This window comes from Talpa occidentalis, unplaced genomic scaffold (genome assembly GCF_014898055.3).
Source record: "Talpa occidentalis isolate TD23 unplaced genomic scaffold, MPIMG_talOcc4v2.1 talOcc4.8, whole genome shotgun sequence".
NCBI classification, from domain to species: domain Eukaryota; kingdom Metazoa; phylum Chordata; class Mammalia; order Eulipotyphla; family Talpidae; genus Talpa; species Talpa occidentalis.
In genome coordinates, this window is record NW_023605194.1 from 45,450,275 (window position 1) to 45,466,924 (window position 16,650).

The 16,650-nt window shown below is 39.5% G+C and overlaps 1 protein-coding gene and 1 non-coding gene across 2 annotated transcripts; one reads left to right on the forward strand and one right to left on the reverse strand.

The window, feature by feature from the left end:
• Positions 1 to 626: 626 nt before the first annotated feature.
• On the forward strand, positions 627 to 729 carry LOC119235008 (U6 spliceosomal RNA). The gene has a single exon (XR_005122764.1). It is a non-coding gene; the product is annotated as a U6 spliceosomal RNA (small nuclear RNA).
• Positions 730 to 2,792: 2,063 nt separating this feature from the next.
• On the reverse strand, positions 2,793 to 16,441 carry SRGN (serglycin). The gene is made up of 3 exons (XM_037497141.2): positions 16,291 to 16,441; positions 7,107 to 7,251; positions 2,793 to 3,649 (listed from the first exon to the last, which is right to left on the reverse strand). The coding sequence occupies exons 1-3, from the start codon at positions 16,364 to 16,366 to the stop codon at positions 3,469 to 3,471; spliced, it is 402 nt and encodes a 133-aa protein (XP_037353038.1). The 5' UTR covers positions 16,367 to 16,441; the 3' UTR covers positions 2,793 to 3,468.
• Positions 16,442 to 16,650: the final 209 nt, after the last annotated feature.

Sequence of the window (16,650 nt, forward strand, 5' to 3'; positions counted from 1 at the left end):
GGCAGGGAACCTCCGCCTTTCCTGGGGACCACCCTGTTGCACCCTCAGCAGTGTATTTTGTCAGTCTGCCTGTTCTGTTCCCCACTCTGGCTCTGGTGAATTCTCTCACCCTCCCACGCTTCTGACTGTACCCAGTGCTTGTATAAATAAATAAATAAATCTTTTTTAAAAATAAATAAAAATTTTTAAAATATAAAATAATCTTATGAAGCAACTCTTACACATGTTTTCACGATCATGATTTTTTAGGGGCTTACTTAATATTCCAGGCACTGAACTAATTGTATCTCAAACATTGCCTTATTTAATCTTCACTACAACCCTACGGTAGGGCATTAAGTGCTTACTTATAGTATAGATAATGATAATAGCTCATATTTACTGATCACTCAATGACATTGTTACATTTTACATATATTATTTCATATAATTTTTAATAAATCTATAGACACTATCAGTATCCTTATTTTAAAAAGGAAGAAAATGAGGTACAGAGCAGTTAAGCAACCCATCCAAGGTCATCCCTTGGATAAGTGACAGAACTTTACTTTTGTTCCAGAGAGTCTACAATTAACCCCTGCACTACATTGCCTTCCCAACACAAACTTAGAAAAATTAAGTAACTTGTGCTCGCTTCGGCAGCACATATACTAAAATTTGAACAATACAGAGAAGATTAGCATAGCCCCTGCAAATGACACACAAATTCGTGAAGCGTTCCATATATTTAAACCGCTCAGAGTCAGCCACAAAAAAAAAAAAAAAAGAAAAAGAAAAATTAAGTAACTTGCCTTGTTACAGTGAAATTAGTATTCAAGCCAGAACTTTGTCTTTTTTTATTGTTGCATATTACTTCTAGGGATGCCATCTCCCTCACTCTTTGCTCATTAGGCATCTCTTCCAGTCAGACACTAGTGCTCACTGTGATAATGGCACAATCTGCCTCTAATGGCTGAGCACTACCTCTTGACCGCTGCTATTACCAGACCTGTCATTGTTATTAGTGAGCCCAGTTCTATAAATCTCGCTACCATCAACCTGCCTTTCAGAGGGAAGTCTCCACTGACAGCTCGGAGATACTCTCAGTATATTCTTCACTGTTTGGCCTTCCTGCAGAGCAAAGTCTTTTGGTGGGTTTTCAAGACTTACCCAGTCTGTTCAATTGAGCATGTTTTCTCTCTCCCTTTAACCATCTGACCTTGTCTTCCACTGCCTGCCATTGCAGTTCTAGCATTTTTACTTAAAAGGGATTGTCACTTTCTCTGAATTTCTAAGAGCTGTTCTAGCAACATGCCAATACCTTCTTCCAGGATTCTTGCAAAGATGTTGAAACTTGCATCTCAGGAGAGTGCTAAGTACTACCTTCTCCAACTTTAAGTTTTACCTCCATCCCTTAGCATTAAGTCTCATAGATATTTCTCACCTTGTGAGGGACCTTCAGTCCCTCAGTGTCTGTTACCTTATTTCTTTAGTAAAGGCAGCACTTCTCTGTTGGTTTACATTGTAAACTTAGTTGTTGATCTGGTGGCCAGGAGGGAGGGTGGGGACAGGCCCAGAGGGAGGGTGCATGTGGTCTTAAAGGAAAGAGAATCATCACCTTCAAGCCCAAGAGAAGCATTAGTTCTTAAGGAGTGGGCCTTTTCTATAAGCTCAGAAAGTTCAAGGGAGTCTCAGAATTGAAGACCCGAAAGTATTAATCCAGATGTCCCCACTTCTCAGGGTCCCCTTGTTTCCTATTGTTCCCCTGACCTTGCATAACAGACTTGGGTTAGGTTGACAATATAACCTTCTTGAATTCTGCTATTCTCACGATTACATCCTGGGCCTGGTTCTCTGCCCTTCCACAGCAGGAAGGTGTTTCTTAATATACTGCCAAGGAGACCCATTGGCTTTTGCATTTATCCCTTAATTGATTATCCATGGCTTTTTATTATCTCTTTCAAAAGCATTAATTACCTCCAACAATAGCCACCCAATACCATTATCTTTAAAATGTCTGATATTGTGCCCAGGTGTATACTTCATTCCACCTCATCACCAGCGAAAATTTTAACAATTGCAATGCTGTCTTGTACCTATATTGCATCTACCACCAAGGGTTCCCATTGCCAGTCAGGCAGCAGGTGAACTAGCTCCAAAATCCCATTAGAGCATCTGCTTTCTACCATCCTGGCAAATATCACAGGTCAGATTCTCCATGGAGCAAATTTGGAGATGAAAACTAACATGTAGCAAGTTTCTAAAGGGCACACTCTCAGAATAGACATCTGTGACATCTATGAAGGGAAAAGAAGGAAGCAAAACTAAATAAAGAAATTGAACCATAAAGCAATCCCAACAAAGCCTCAGGTGAACCCTTAGGGAGCTCTGAATCTGTGGTAGCCCTTCTGAATTGCCCCAAGTTCTAGGCAGAGGCACTGATATGCCCACAGCAATCAATCATTCATTGAGGACAGGCTGCCCTGGGAGGAGGTGTGACCCCAGACAAGGTGGCTTTCTTCAGCAAATATTAGTTTGAGAAAGTCCTTGGTTCTGAAGAGGAGATCTGGACAGTGCAGCATCCATGACAATGATACTCACAGCTTTTCAGAACAAAGGGGAGCAGAGAGGAGAATAGTCTTCAAGAAGAAGTGCTTTGACAAAACCCTCTTGCCCTGGCCTAATTGTTCCTTCATCTGCTGGTGAATATGTTTTGCTGCTAGTTATAAAATTTATTCTCACTGTAAAATAAATGTATAATTATTTTGTTGCTAAGACATATAGAACCATCTGAACAAAAATAATTATTTCTTGAGTTTAGAATAAGAAATCCCATGCAACCCATCCCTTTGGTTTATTTCTGCTTTAATGGAGGTACATTTGAAAATGCAAAATACACTGACATCCAGGGGGGAAAGTAAAGCAGTATGAGGTGTGGAGAACACAACTGTGCTTTTATTTGGCTCTTAAGTAAGCAGTCATCCTTCTAAACAAACGACGTCCACTAGCTCTGCAAACACACCCAGCGTTAATTTTAGAGCAGTACACGTCACACTGTCAAACATGTTATATACCCACTCTATAAATTCACTGTGTGTCTCATCTTGATCTTTCCGTAAGAAAAGGGGCATATCAATAATTAACAATCAGGGGTTCTAAGGAATTAGGTATGAAATACCTGTCGATTTTCTTCTCAGCTTTAAAAAAGTATAATGTATTCCTCAGCAATTTTATAGACATGGGAAGTTTATTTAATTTATAGTGATGTTTGTTGAATGTGATATAAAAGAAATGCTGGTAGTTTCTGGAACAATAGAACAGATGAAGGAGTCTTTAAGAAATCATGGGGAAACAAGATGACAATCCTTAAGCTTCTTCTCAGGTGTTTTTAAGTTTCTATAAAAGGTTTTATTCCATAATAGATCATTTAACCACGTAAACAATATACTGAATGCATTGCCTGGTGTCAAAGTGGGGAAATTCTCTTTTTTATATAATAAAATCCTGCCCGGCACGATCATGATAAGCTTGGTTTTCATCTATTGGTTGGTATTCCTGTTCAATATCAGTGAGGAAGACATTTTCAGAGCTGCTGCCAGAGCCAGAGCCTGATCCAGAAACGTCTTCAGAAAGAGGAAAGTCATCATTCAAGTTCTGGGATCTCGTCAATCTAAAGTATGAGAGAAAAATGAAAACAACCACAGTAAAGTTTGAGCCACAAGAAGATAATCATAATAAATTTTTAATAAAAAGTAAAAGCAGCTACCCAGCTGCTCAAGTCTTAAAAGTTTCCTAGTTATTCAATGCTTTAAAACTAAAAACAAGTCACCTCTCCCACCTGTTTGCCTAACTCATTGCATGTATCAGCTACACTCCAACCCAATGCAGACTCCTGTAACTGTGCTAATTTTCTCATCACAAGCATAGCAATCCTATGGCAATCCCATAGCAATTAGAATTTACTTATGGAGTAATTCATTGGGGAGGAAAGTTCTATCCTCTGTGATATTTTGTCTATTTTCTCCCACTAAAGAAAGGACAAACAAGATAGCATTGATAGATGACATTTTTCTTAAACTTTGTGCAAAAGTCTAATAATTTCAGTGCTTCCACAAAACTCACTCTTAAGAAATTCTTTACAACAAAACAATTTTTTTTACTTGGGACTTTTTGTTTTTTTATGAAATACAATTTAGAGCTTTTTCATGTTAGAATATATAGACCTGCCATGTTAAAAAATAGTACTGTATTATACCTGTACATTGTACATGTATGTACTATATGTACTTAATCATGCCTTATTATAGGACATTCAGGTTGTTTCCATTTTTTATTTTCATTTTTTAAATTTATTTTTATTTATATCTTTTGTATCATTGTGTATTTCCCCAAAAATTCCCACCACCAATTCACCCATGAATCATCTATAGTCCCTTGTGCTTTTCTCTCCCCTTTTTTATAACAAAATAATTTAAGCATTATATTTGCCAACCTAGTAACATTGAATTTTCTCCCACAAAAATATATCCCAAAATTATGCTGCTTTCAAATGTATTCATTCAGATAATGTGTTAATTCAGCTAAAACCTGCTAAAAGGATAGGCTGCTGTGTCTGATTTGAGTGAGGTAGCTACAAGTCCACTCAGCAGCAGAAGACAGAACAATGGTGACACTCCTAAGTGGCAGAACAAGGCAACAAAATATCACAAACAAAAATTGAATTTCAGAGTCTGTGGGTCATTTTCTCCATGCAAACAATAAGCCACAGGCCATACAACAGGTAAGGGTTTTCATCCACGCATGCAATCAACAAATATTTGTTGAACACCTGATCCCTGTTCCAAGTGCCTGATAGAGAGGAGGTAGATAGATGACATCCCTGCTCATAGAAGAAGTTCATAATTTAGTGGGAAGAGGGCCAATAAAAAGTGAATAAGTCAAGAAAATATTAAGTAATGCTAAGCACTATGCAGAGAAATGAAATAATCTAACGTAATTGAGGGCAAACAGGTGGCTAGCTTAGATTGTGGGATCAGGAAAAGGGAATCAGAGTTGTCAACAGATTTGGCAGTGAATGAGAAAGGGACAGGGAGAGTATCAAAAGCATTTAACACAATGAGGTCAAACAAAGCATGCAGAAAGAGAAGGGGCCCGGAACAGAGCCAGCGCAGCAACGACATGTTAAATATTGAGCAGAGGCGAAAGAACAGCCAGGAAAGTAAAAGAAAACCCACGATAAGGTGGGGCCATGAAAGCCCAGAGAAGAAAGCATTTCAAAGCAAGGGTGGTCTACTGTTTTTTGTTTTTTTTTTTAAAGATTTATTTATGCATTCAAGAGTTGGGGTATATGGCCTCCCCTGGTGGCACAGCGGTTGAGCGCTGGACTGCAAAGCTGCCCGCAGCCTCTGCAGTGCTGGTTCAATCCCCGGCCGCCTGTGAGGGTCTCACATGGCACGCAGACCTCTCCTGCCGCCTGCTGCTCCCCTCAGCAGTATATTTCGTCGGTCTGCCTGTTCTGCTCCCTGCTCTGGCTCTGGTGAGTTCTCTTACCCTCCCGTGCTTCTGACTGTACCCAGTGCTTGTATAGATAAATAAATAAATCTTTAAAAAAAAAAAAGAGTTGGGGTGTAGGCCAGAGGTATGGAGGGTGAGAGATTCACCAGAGACAGAGTGGGGAGCAGAACAGGCAGATTGACTGAAATATAATGCTGAGAGGAGCAGTAGGAGAGACAGGAGAGGTCTTCTCTGCCATGTAGGTTAGCTCCCTGGCCGGGGATCGAACGCATGCTTCAGTGTCTGCAGATAGCGTCATATGCTAAGACTTAAGTCCCTGCACCACCAGGGAGGCCCTGGTCTACTGTTTTTAAGGCATTTTAGAAGTTTAGAGTGGTAAGTAGTGGATGTGTCCATCAGAAGTAATTGTGACTTTAACAAGCACTCTGGGAGGAAGGTAGGAAACGAAGTCCACAAAAAGGTGTTGAAGAAGTTGGAGATAGCACGCACTGACAATCCTTTCAGGAAGTATTACTATGAAGAGGAACAGAATATGGCAATAAAGGGAGAGAATGAAATCAAAGAGGGGTTTTACCTAAATGTAGGAGCTACTGCAGTATGTCTGGTACTAATGAGAAGAAAATGCTGAGTTTAAGAGGGATAACTGTAGAACTCATGGCACGGAGATGAGTGGGAATAGGATACCCAGCAGATGAAGATGTGGGCTGAGCAGCTGCCTTAGTCAGACCTGAATCAGGAAAGTCATCTAAATATTTATCACAGAGGGAACTGTTTACACATGTGATGGAAGAGAGCCAAGCCAGTAGGGGAAAGTGAGATAACCCAGAGGTTAGCAACAACAAGAAAATGCTTCCATTCTGGGCTCAGGGGACAATGGAAGGAGGTGCCCAGGGACCAGAGGCATCTGGTGGGAGCTGAAAGCATGGATGAGGCACAGTCCTGCCAGAGGTGCCATGAAGGCAGAGAGTGAGAAAGAAACACCCAGGTCTCTCCCTTCCTCAGATACGTGTCATATCCTTTCTGTGTCTCCCATTGGCCAACACTCAGTCACAAATCTGAAAGCCTAAGAGATGCAGATCACAGAGTTCTCTGAATTTGCCTGTTCTGGACATTTCACATAAATGGACTTTCATTTTATTGTATATAAATACAATATGTGACTTTTGTGTTTGGTGTCTTTCAACTTTGTATAATGTTTTCAAGTTTCATTCATTTTACAGTATGTATCAGTTCCTTTGTTCCTTTGTAATGGCTACATAATATTTCATTGTATGGATATACCACATTTTGTTTATTCATTCAGTTTTTGAATTCCTATGGAGTTTAATATTCAGTATGCTCTATTTATAGAAATAAAACAATATTCAATCATTTTCAATAACTGTTACTAAAAAGTACTCAATTTTTGTCTCTATGAGCCACTAGAAGATCTTACAAAAATGTAGATGAAATGTTTATCCTTGCACAGCTCATATGCTAGTAAATACAATACAGTTTTACCAATTTACCGAGCAGAAAAACCAAACCCCCAAAGCAAGAACTTGAAAAACAACACTCCAGTAACTCTCCTACCTCCATACCAAGAGGTTTAATATCAGAGAAAGTTCACATACGTGAAAGGGTCAATCCTCAGAGGGAGGATCCTGTTGGATTCGCCTGGTAGTTCAAAACTTGGTCCCTTTTCATCTATGCAGTTTGCAGAATTATTGTCAGGGCTGCAGCGTACCCACTGGTATCTGGCTCTCCGCACAGGAAAACCTGCCCAAAGAAGGAACACACATGGTTAATAAATTATCTCTCAGTTTCTCATTTTTCAGTGGCTAAGAAATTTTTAATTTAACAGATTCTAAATTTGGTAGACAGTAAGGTATGGACAGATTTTATGGTCATTAATATAACAGGAGCATTCACTATGCCAACCTTGTTCCTCCTTCTCATGATATCCCTGTATGATAGCCCAGAGTCTAAGATTAAAATAGACTATAGAGGGTGGGGGGTGGGGAGGGGAGGGATTGGAGTCAAAATAAGGGGGTTGCAATTGTATGGGGAATATAAAAAAAAAAGAAAAAAAAGGAAAAAAAAGAAATGTGAATAGATAGAGGTATATGGATTGAAAGAAATTAAAGTTATTTTCTCCTTGGGAAAAAAAATAAAATTTAGACAAATACCAAAAAAAAATAAAATAAAATAATAAAATAGACTATATAATAATCAGCTGCCTGGGGTAAAGTCCCAGCTCAATTACTGGTTAACTATGAAACCTGATTCCCCTGAGTCCCCACTATAAAACAAAGTTACTAATAGCAACTATTTTTCATAAACTAGTCACAAAAATTAAGTAGGAAAATACATGTCAAGATCTTAACATACAGGCAGGCACAGTATACACTTGATACGCTTATCTATTTTTTTGGTGCTATTATCTGTAACTTACACAAAGGAAAACTAACATGGTACATTGCAAGGTAGAGGGCCCAGGATTCAAACCTGTATCTGACCACAAACCCTGCCTCTTATAAAGACGAGCCCAATCATGTTCAGAAAGATTAAGAAATACACCAGCATTACCTGAGCTATTACAAAATTCATTCTTTAGGGTTAAATGGAGTACCTAGGAATGAGAAGTAGATAGCTGTCTCTTTCTTTTTTTTTTTTTTTTTTTTTTTTTTTTTTTTTTTTTTTTTTTTTATTTTATTTTATTTATTTATTTGTTTGTTTGTTTGTACAAGCACTGGGTACAGTCAGAAGCGCGGGAGGGTGAGAGAATTCACCAGAGCCAGAGCGGGGAGCAGAGCAGGCAGAAGGACCAAGGTACACTGCTGAGGGGAGCAGCGGGCGGCAGGAGAGGTCTGCGCGCCATGTGGGACCCTCCTCTGGTGGCCGGGGAGCAGCCGGGGATCGAACCGGCGCCGCAGAGGCCGCGGGCAGCTACGCAACCCAGCGCTCAACTGCTGCGCCACCGGGGAGGCCCCTAGCTGTCTCTTTCTTTACATTCACATCTTTACATTCACATTTTGAATATTTCAAAAGAACACGACCCCTTTATTCATAAAGGGCCAGATAAGTTGGAATATCCTAGTCTGTAACAACTTCTTTGAGTTTAATTTCTAAGGAAATGGCTTCAAATCTGTTGTTGTGTTATATTGAATTCATTAGTTCATGAAGTCAATTCTTCATTCCTCAGTGCAGCAAAGTAGGAGGCTGGTGGTGAGATGTAATTCCCCCCCTCGAAAAGTTCATCTCTATCCCATACCAAACACAAGATTTGTTCACAGAAACGTTGCTAAAAAATCACTCAGCAAGGGCCTCTCCGGTGACACAGTGGTTGAGCGCTGGGTTGCGAAGCTGCCCGCAGCCTCTGCAGTGCTGGTTCATCAGTCTGCCTGTTCTGCTCCCTGCTCTGGTGAATTCTCTCACTCTCCCATGCTTCTGACTGTACCCAGTGCTTAAATAAATAAATAAATCTTTTTAAAAAAAAATAAAGTTATAAAAAAAGAAAAAGAAAAAAAGTCACTCATCAAAAGCTGTGGAAACAACCCAAATGCCCAAAAATAGATGACTGGATCAAGAAGATGTGGCACATATACACAACGGAATATTACTCAGCAATCAAAAAAGACTCATGCAATTTGCAGCAACGTGAATGGAGCTGGAAGGGATCATGCTCAGTGAAATAAGCCAGAAAAAAAAAGAAAAATACCGGATGGTCTCACTCATAGCAGGAACTTAGAAAACCTAAATAAGAGGCCAGGAAAAAGACTAATTATAATAAAGTAAAAATAAAAATCAACAAGCAATAGTGCTGGGGGGGCAGGAGGGATTGGGGTCAGGGTGGGAGGGTAGGAATTGTATGGGGAGTGTAGCTGGGATGAAGGTGCGTGCATTATGCAGAAATGAAAAATTATGTGGAGAATATATAAAATGGAATAAAATATTAAAAAAAAGAAAAAAAATCACCCAGCAAGTGGCATGTCTATATCTTGAAAGTCAGGAAAGGTGATTCCAAAGTCCAGCACATTGTTGCACTGTACAAATCAGATTGGGAATGATAAAAACTAAGAAAAAATAGTGCTATGGACAAACACTATGGCATTATTTTGCAACAGCAAAAGACTGGAAAACTAAATGTCCATCAGTCACAAACTGGTTAAGTAAATTAAGATATAGCCTACAATACTATACAGTTATTAAAATAATGGCAACTCTACACAGAGAAAAGAAAAAGAATGGCAACTTTCTGGGTACTGATATAGAATAATCTCTAACGTATATTATTTATTCCCAAAAGGTAAGGGATATCACGCATTATGTGTTACTGTATGTATGTGTAAGAATGCATTCCTATATATGCTTACATGCCTGGAACACCTCTGAAATATATAAAACAAATTGTCTTTGTGAAGGGAATTGATGGAAGGTAGTGGACAGGACACTGACTTGTCATGGCATATCCTTTTGATTTTTAAGTCATATGGTATGCACTGCCTATTTAAAATTACTTTTATTTTTTAATAACTTCATTAAGGTAGAATCGACATATACTATTAACTGTATTTATTGAAAGTGTACAATATAATGTTTTGGCATATGTATACACCCATGGAACTATCATGACAACTGAGAAAATGAACATATTCAGTACCCCCTGAAGTTTCCCTGTGCCCCTGGGTACTCCTGCCTTTCTTCCTTCTGACTCCCAACTACCCCCGCCCCCAAAACAACCATACAACCATTAATCTGCTTTCCATTAGTCTGCATTTTTTAGAATTATATGTAAATGGACCCATTAGCAACCTACCAGAGGTTTCTTGACTTTTAACTTAGGGGCTAGTAAAAAGGGGTTTCTGCCACTATGGGGTGGTGGTGGAGGAGGGAGTAGGGTCAAAACAAGGGGGATGCGAATTGTATGGGAACTATAACCAAGATGAAAATGCAAACATTGTATAAAAATGAAAAATGACGTAAAAATGTATAAAATAAAACACATAAAAAATAGTAACCCAAAGAGTTCCTGTTCAAGTGAGATGAAAGTATGTGAACAGGCCTCCCCGGTGGCGCAGTGGTTGAGCGCTGGGCTGCGAAGCTGCCCGCGGCCTCTGCGGCGCCGGTTCGATCCCCGGCTGCTCCCCGGCCACTGGAGGAGGGTCCCACATGGCGCGCAGACCTCTCCTGCCGCCCGCTGCTCCCCTCAGCAGTGTACTTCGGTCCTTCTGCCTGCTCTGCTCCCCGCTCTGGCCTGGTGAATTCTCTCACCCTCCCGGACTTCTGACTGTACCCAGTGCATGTATAAACAAACAAACAAACAAACAAATAAATAAATAAAACATGCCTCTATAAAATAAAAAAAAAAAAAAAAAAAAAAGAAAGTATGTGAACATATGCACATGGTACGTATATAATATATTTGAGCTCCTTTTTTCTCCTTTTCTGAATATTTCCTAAAGCAGCCTAAGTTTGGCATTTAATTGCTACTTAGCAGCATCTGCTCAGTAGCATCTACTAGCTGCTACTAATCCAGCATCTGCTCCAGCAGAGGGCAATGTCTTCACATCCTATACCCCCTAGACCAGTGCTGTCCAATAGGGACATGATGAACCTCGTGTGGAATTTTCATTATTATGGCAGCCATTGTCTTAAAAGTAAAAATAGACAAGTAAAAATAATTTTAATACATTTCACTCAAACCGGTATGTTCACATATCGTCATGTAACAATCAATATAGAAATTAGTGAATATTGGGCCTTCCTAGTGGCTCAAGGGGTTAAGATGCAACCTATGAGGCTATCCCCAGCAACTGCAGCACAAGTTCAATCCCTGGCCGGCCAGGGAGAAACCCACATGGCGAAGCAGACCTCTCCTGTCTTGCCTGCTGCTCCCCTCAGAAGTGTATTTCAGTCAGTCTGCCTGATCTGCTTCCCACTCAGTCTCTGGTGAATCTTCTCACCCCCCACACCTCTGGCCTGTACCCCAGTTCTTATATGCATAAATAAATAAATCTTTAAAAAAAAGAAATTAGTGAATATTGGGGCCTCCCTGGTGGTACAAGGGGTTAAGCACAGCACTATGAAGCGATCCCCAGCCAGCCAGGGAGCTATCCACATGGCGCAACAGACCTCTCCCGACTCGCCCACTGCTCCCCTCCGCAGTATATTTCAGTCAGTCTGCCTGTTCTTTTCCCCACCCTGTATCTGGTGAAGCCTCTCACCCCTCGCACCTCTGGTCTACACCCCAGTTCTTGTATGCATAAATAAATAAATACTTTTTTAAAAAAAGAAATTAGTTAATATTGTACATTCTTTTTTCATTCTAAGACTTTGCAACTGGACTCTTTCACGCCCACAGCATGTCTCAGTTTGGACTCACCACATTTCACACATTTCAAGTGTTCAGTGGCTAGAGGTGGCTCGTGGCTACCAGTTTGGACAGAGCAGGTCTAGGTATTCTCTAAATGGGGCTGATGTGCTGAAGAACAAACTGAGGAAATGTTTGCATAGATTGGAAGTTAAATAGATAAGTAAAACCAATACTTTCTGAGGAAGTCTGCATGTGAAAGACACATCTTTTCACTGGTGTACCAAACACAACTGTGGTAAATTGGTATAAAAAGTCTAAAACTTATCCTAGAGTTCTCAACTTTTAAAATTTATAGAGAAGTGTTTCTCTTTAGGTAATGCAAGTGTTCTAAAACTGACTATGGTGACAGAGGTGTGTGTGTGTGTGTGTGTGTGTGTGTTGTGTATATCAGTAAATGTACTTTAAAAAACACTGAATTATATACTTCAAATCAGTGAACTATATGGTATCTGAACTCTATCAGTAAAGCTGTCTAAAATTTTATAAATCGAAGGTAGACATTCTCCACTCCTCCACTCCAAAAGTCTATTTAATAGGGGACTGATGACTTTCAATCTACTTTAAAAAACAAGAATATAAATTACAGACACAAAATTCCTGACATATCTATTTAAGGATATTCGAAGAATATGAAAATTCAACAGTCCTAGCCCCTGAGCTTGTGGGAGTACCCTATCGTTATCTTGGCTTAAGAGAAATGTCATAATTATCATAATTAAAACAATAAAAGGTAGTGTTATAAACTAATTTTTAAATATCAAAAATTATTCCCCTTTTTCTTTCTTCCATTTCTAACAAAAGGAAGAAAGAAAAGGAGGAATTAAAAAATAGAACTTCATGTACAGGAAGGTTAACTTCTTAAAAGTCCCCTCTCACTGGATGTGCTAGTTAATTTTGTGGTGGGTTTTAGAGAAGAGGGTGGCTTTTACTTAGAATCCCTTTCCTCACTGCCCACCCACCTGCCCCCACACATACATAATAACTAGTTCTGCTTCACCCAAACACTTTCTATAAATAAATATTTTTTATTTTTTTAAAGATTTATTTATTTATGCATACAAGAGCTGGGGTACAGGCCAGACATTACCAGAGCAAAAAACTTACCCCAGTAACCTGTCTTTTATAACATTTTAATATAAATTTTCCCCAACATCATTACAAATTATTAACTTCCTAGAATTTAAGAAGTTAAGAAGTTAAGTTTCATACTGGAAACTTGTAGGTGAGTTAGAGAAACTTAAGCAGAAATTTCCATGGTGAGGGTGGAGGGGACCATTTTGATTCATTGTTTGGTAACATGCAAACTCTGTCACCATAGTCAGTTTTAGAACACTTGCATTACCTAAAGAGAAACACTTTTCTATAAATTTTAAAAGTTGAGAACTCGGGGATAAGTTTTAGACTTTTTATACCAATTTACCACAGTTGCTTTACTTTCGGCTTTACTTCCTAGTGGGCAATCAACTCCACAAGATGGACAAAGTTCTTGCAGGGTTTGAGAAAAAGCTACAAAATGTTCCAGGTTTACTTTCAATTTCTCTCTCTGCTCCTCAACTGAATGATAAACTTTATAGCCAGGGCTAAGCTATAGAGAGAAGGCCTTTTTTTTGTTTTGTTTTAAATAAAGAAAATCTCTAATTCACCTACTAGACCTCTGAGTTGCAGTAGAAAGTTGACTCTGACCTTAAAATCAGAAGACCAATTTGGTCATTAATTAGTTTTAACGAACCCTGGGCAAGTCTTAGGGAGGTGAACAGCGGGTGTGCAAGGTGTCATTTCTGTGGTCTAGGAGGCAGTGTGAACAGACACACGGCAAGGCTCTGGACCCCTTGGCCACACTGCTTGTAGATTTTCCATTGTCTCTTTGGAAAAATAGAAGTAATAAGAGTCCAGGATTCACAGGCCTTATCAATAACCCCCCTGAACTTTACATTAAATCGATTAGCTGGGTCTTCCCTGGTGGTGCAGCGGTTGAGTGCTGGGTTGCGAAGCTGCCCGCAGCCTCTGCAGCACCGGTTCGATCCCCGGCCTCCAGCAAGGGTCCCACATGGCGCAGACCTCTCCTGCCACGCTCCCCTCAGCAGTGTACTTCGTCAGTCTGCCTGTTCTGCTCCCTGCTCTGGCTATGGTGAATTCTCTCACCCTCCCGCACTTATGACTGTACCCAGTGCTTGTATAAATAAATAAATAAATCTTTTTAAACATAAATAAATAAATAAACAAATCGATTAGCCCTCTGTGCTCTCCAGGGTCTCACACATTGACAAATTTCAATTTCTTTGCATTTGGTTAAAATGGTTTCACGCCATATCTTTATTAGGGTTTGACTTAAAGTAACCTATGTGTGCTAAATTACGTCTGCTATTCATATGTTGAAGTCCTAATTCCCAGTACCTCAGAATGGGACTGTATTTTGGACATACAGCCATAAAAGAGGTTATTGAGATAAACTGAGGTCTATAGGGATGAGCTCTGATCTACTATGACTGATCTCCTTGGAGAAGAGGCAATTGGGACAGACACAAAAAGAGAAAGGAGCTTGTGAAGACACAGGAAGACGAAGTCATACATATGCCAAAATGAGAGGCCTCAATGACAGCTGCCGACACCTCGGGCGTCTAGCTCCCAGAACTGTGAGCAAATGAACTTCTGTTGTTTAACTTCCCAGTCTGTGCTTTTTATGACAGCCCTAGCAAAAACTAATGCAGAAACTTAAGGTGTTTTGAATATGCTCAGAAAAGCAGGCCAAAAGGCTAGTTAATTTGATCAGTTCAGGCAAAACAATGGGTTAAATAAAAATTTTAAAGTGGAGAAAGGGAGTTACCCAGTCATTTCTGGCACTACATGGATGCACCGTGGGGCATGGCTCTCTGCATTGCAGCCTTGAGCTGCCAACACACTCACTCACGCAGCTATTTCCCTTTTTATTCAGATTTTGGCACAAGTCCTTAATTTCAACACCAAGTGCTCTTTTTCTTTGGAAACATCCTAGTTTTTCAGTTCATTCATTCTCTCTTTTTTGGTTTCCTTTTCCAACACAGAGTTAAATCTACCAGGTGATGACATAAATTCTAGTACTTTATACGATTTCATGAGGGTTTCTTCACTTCTTTCTATTGAATAGATATTACACAAAAGATGTAATAAACACATGAAAGATGTCTTTATTTTAATGCTAGCATAGCATATTGACTCAGAGGGGAATTTGACCTTTCTGGGAAATTTTGAAGATATAAAGACTTATATAATTCTGGCCTTCATAGACCCACCTCCAACTGGTCATTCAAATCTCAGCTATAAATACGGACTTCGTTGCTCAAGACCCTGTCAAAGTAAAACTTGTTCCCTACAGTCAACAAGGTTTCACATTTTAAAAAATAAATAGGTTAGTGGGAAAGTTTCAGCAACATAGTTGCTCTTTATTTTTAATATTAGCAGAACAAGAAGAAAATGACCTTATAAATTTCCAAGACATAATGAATATATCTGTGATCACCTATACCATTTCACTTTGTCACTATAATAGGACAATCAGAAGTCACTTAGAAGAAACAAATCCAGGACAATATGTGTCACTCTGACTCAGTATTTCCTTTATGATTTGGGGCAACTTAGTATATTTCAGTATAAATTCTCCTATCTACTTATCAGGCCATGACCTTTTGTCTTATTTAGACATGATCCCTAATTTACCAAAGGAGAAGAATTGTGTTTTTCTTGCAAACTGAATGTTTTTATTTTCTTACTCATTAAAGGTTTTAAATTGTTTCAGTCTGAGTAAACAACCCTAATGGCAGAGAAAGTTAACAAGAAATTTCCAAATGTGATATTTCTCCAAGCAAAAGGACAAATCCTAAAATCCTTTGCCTCTTTCTGAAATTGGAGAGGGTTTTGTATTTAAACATGTTTAACCACAACTGGATTCTCACTAGAACCACATTTTAAAAAGAAGAAAAAGTACACACAGTTAAATTTACGCCGATTTTAAAGATAACATTTCCTGGTGCCACAGTAATTACAAAGCCACTATAATACATTAAAACTTGGGGTTGAGCAAAGGCTCAGGGGAATAGATGCTCCGAAATACTCGGGATGCCATCTCCACGCAACAGGCACCTAGCTCATTTTAGTATTCCTTTCTTGAGCTTTTTAAAATGTATAAGCCACACATTTCTTCCATGTGTGGCTTATAAATTTTATAAAATAGCCCATTTCAATCAATGTAACAGTCTACAAGGCCACACCTGCCTCAGGTTAAATTTTTCTTGCTACCAAACTAAACCAAACTCACACTAAGCAGTTCCGCCACCCCAACTCCTTTTCTCTTGGCCTATTTTCCCACAGTATTATACATCCTGTAGCTTAAATTGAATCTAATAATTTGTGTGGACCCTAGGGCCTACAAAAAAAGATTATGGGGGGATTCGATTCCTGCGTCTTACCTTGAACAGAAAAACCCAAAACCAGGATGAGGGCCAGGGCCAGGATCAGCCGCCCGCCTCGGTGGAGGACCTGCATGGTGACAGCTCACTTCAGCTCCACAGCCTCGCACACCAACCTCACGGTTAGGAAATGTAGCAGCGTGTTGTCTGTCCCTTTTAGAAAAAGTTCCAAAACCTCAAACCCTGCCCACAACACACGTCACAGTTTCCTGAACAAATAGAAAGAGATCTACATCAAAACCCAGAAAGATTAGGAGGTGGGGGAAAGGCAGCAAAATAACTATCCATACCCATTATGAAACTGTACTGGACTCTCCCCAGGCCTGAATTTTCAAAAGTTTTGTTGTTTGCCACTTGTCT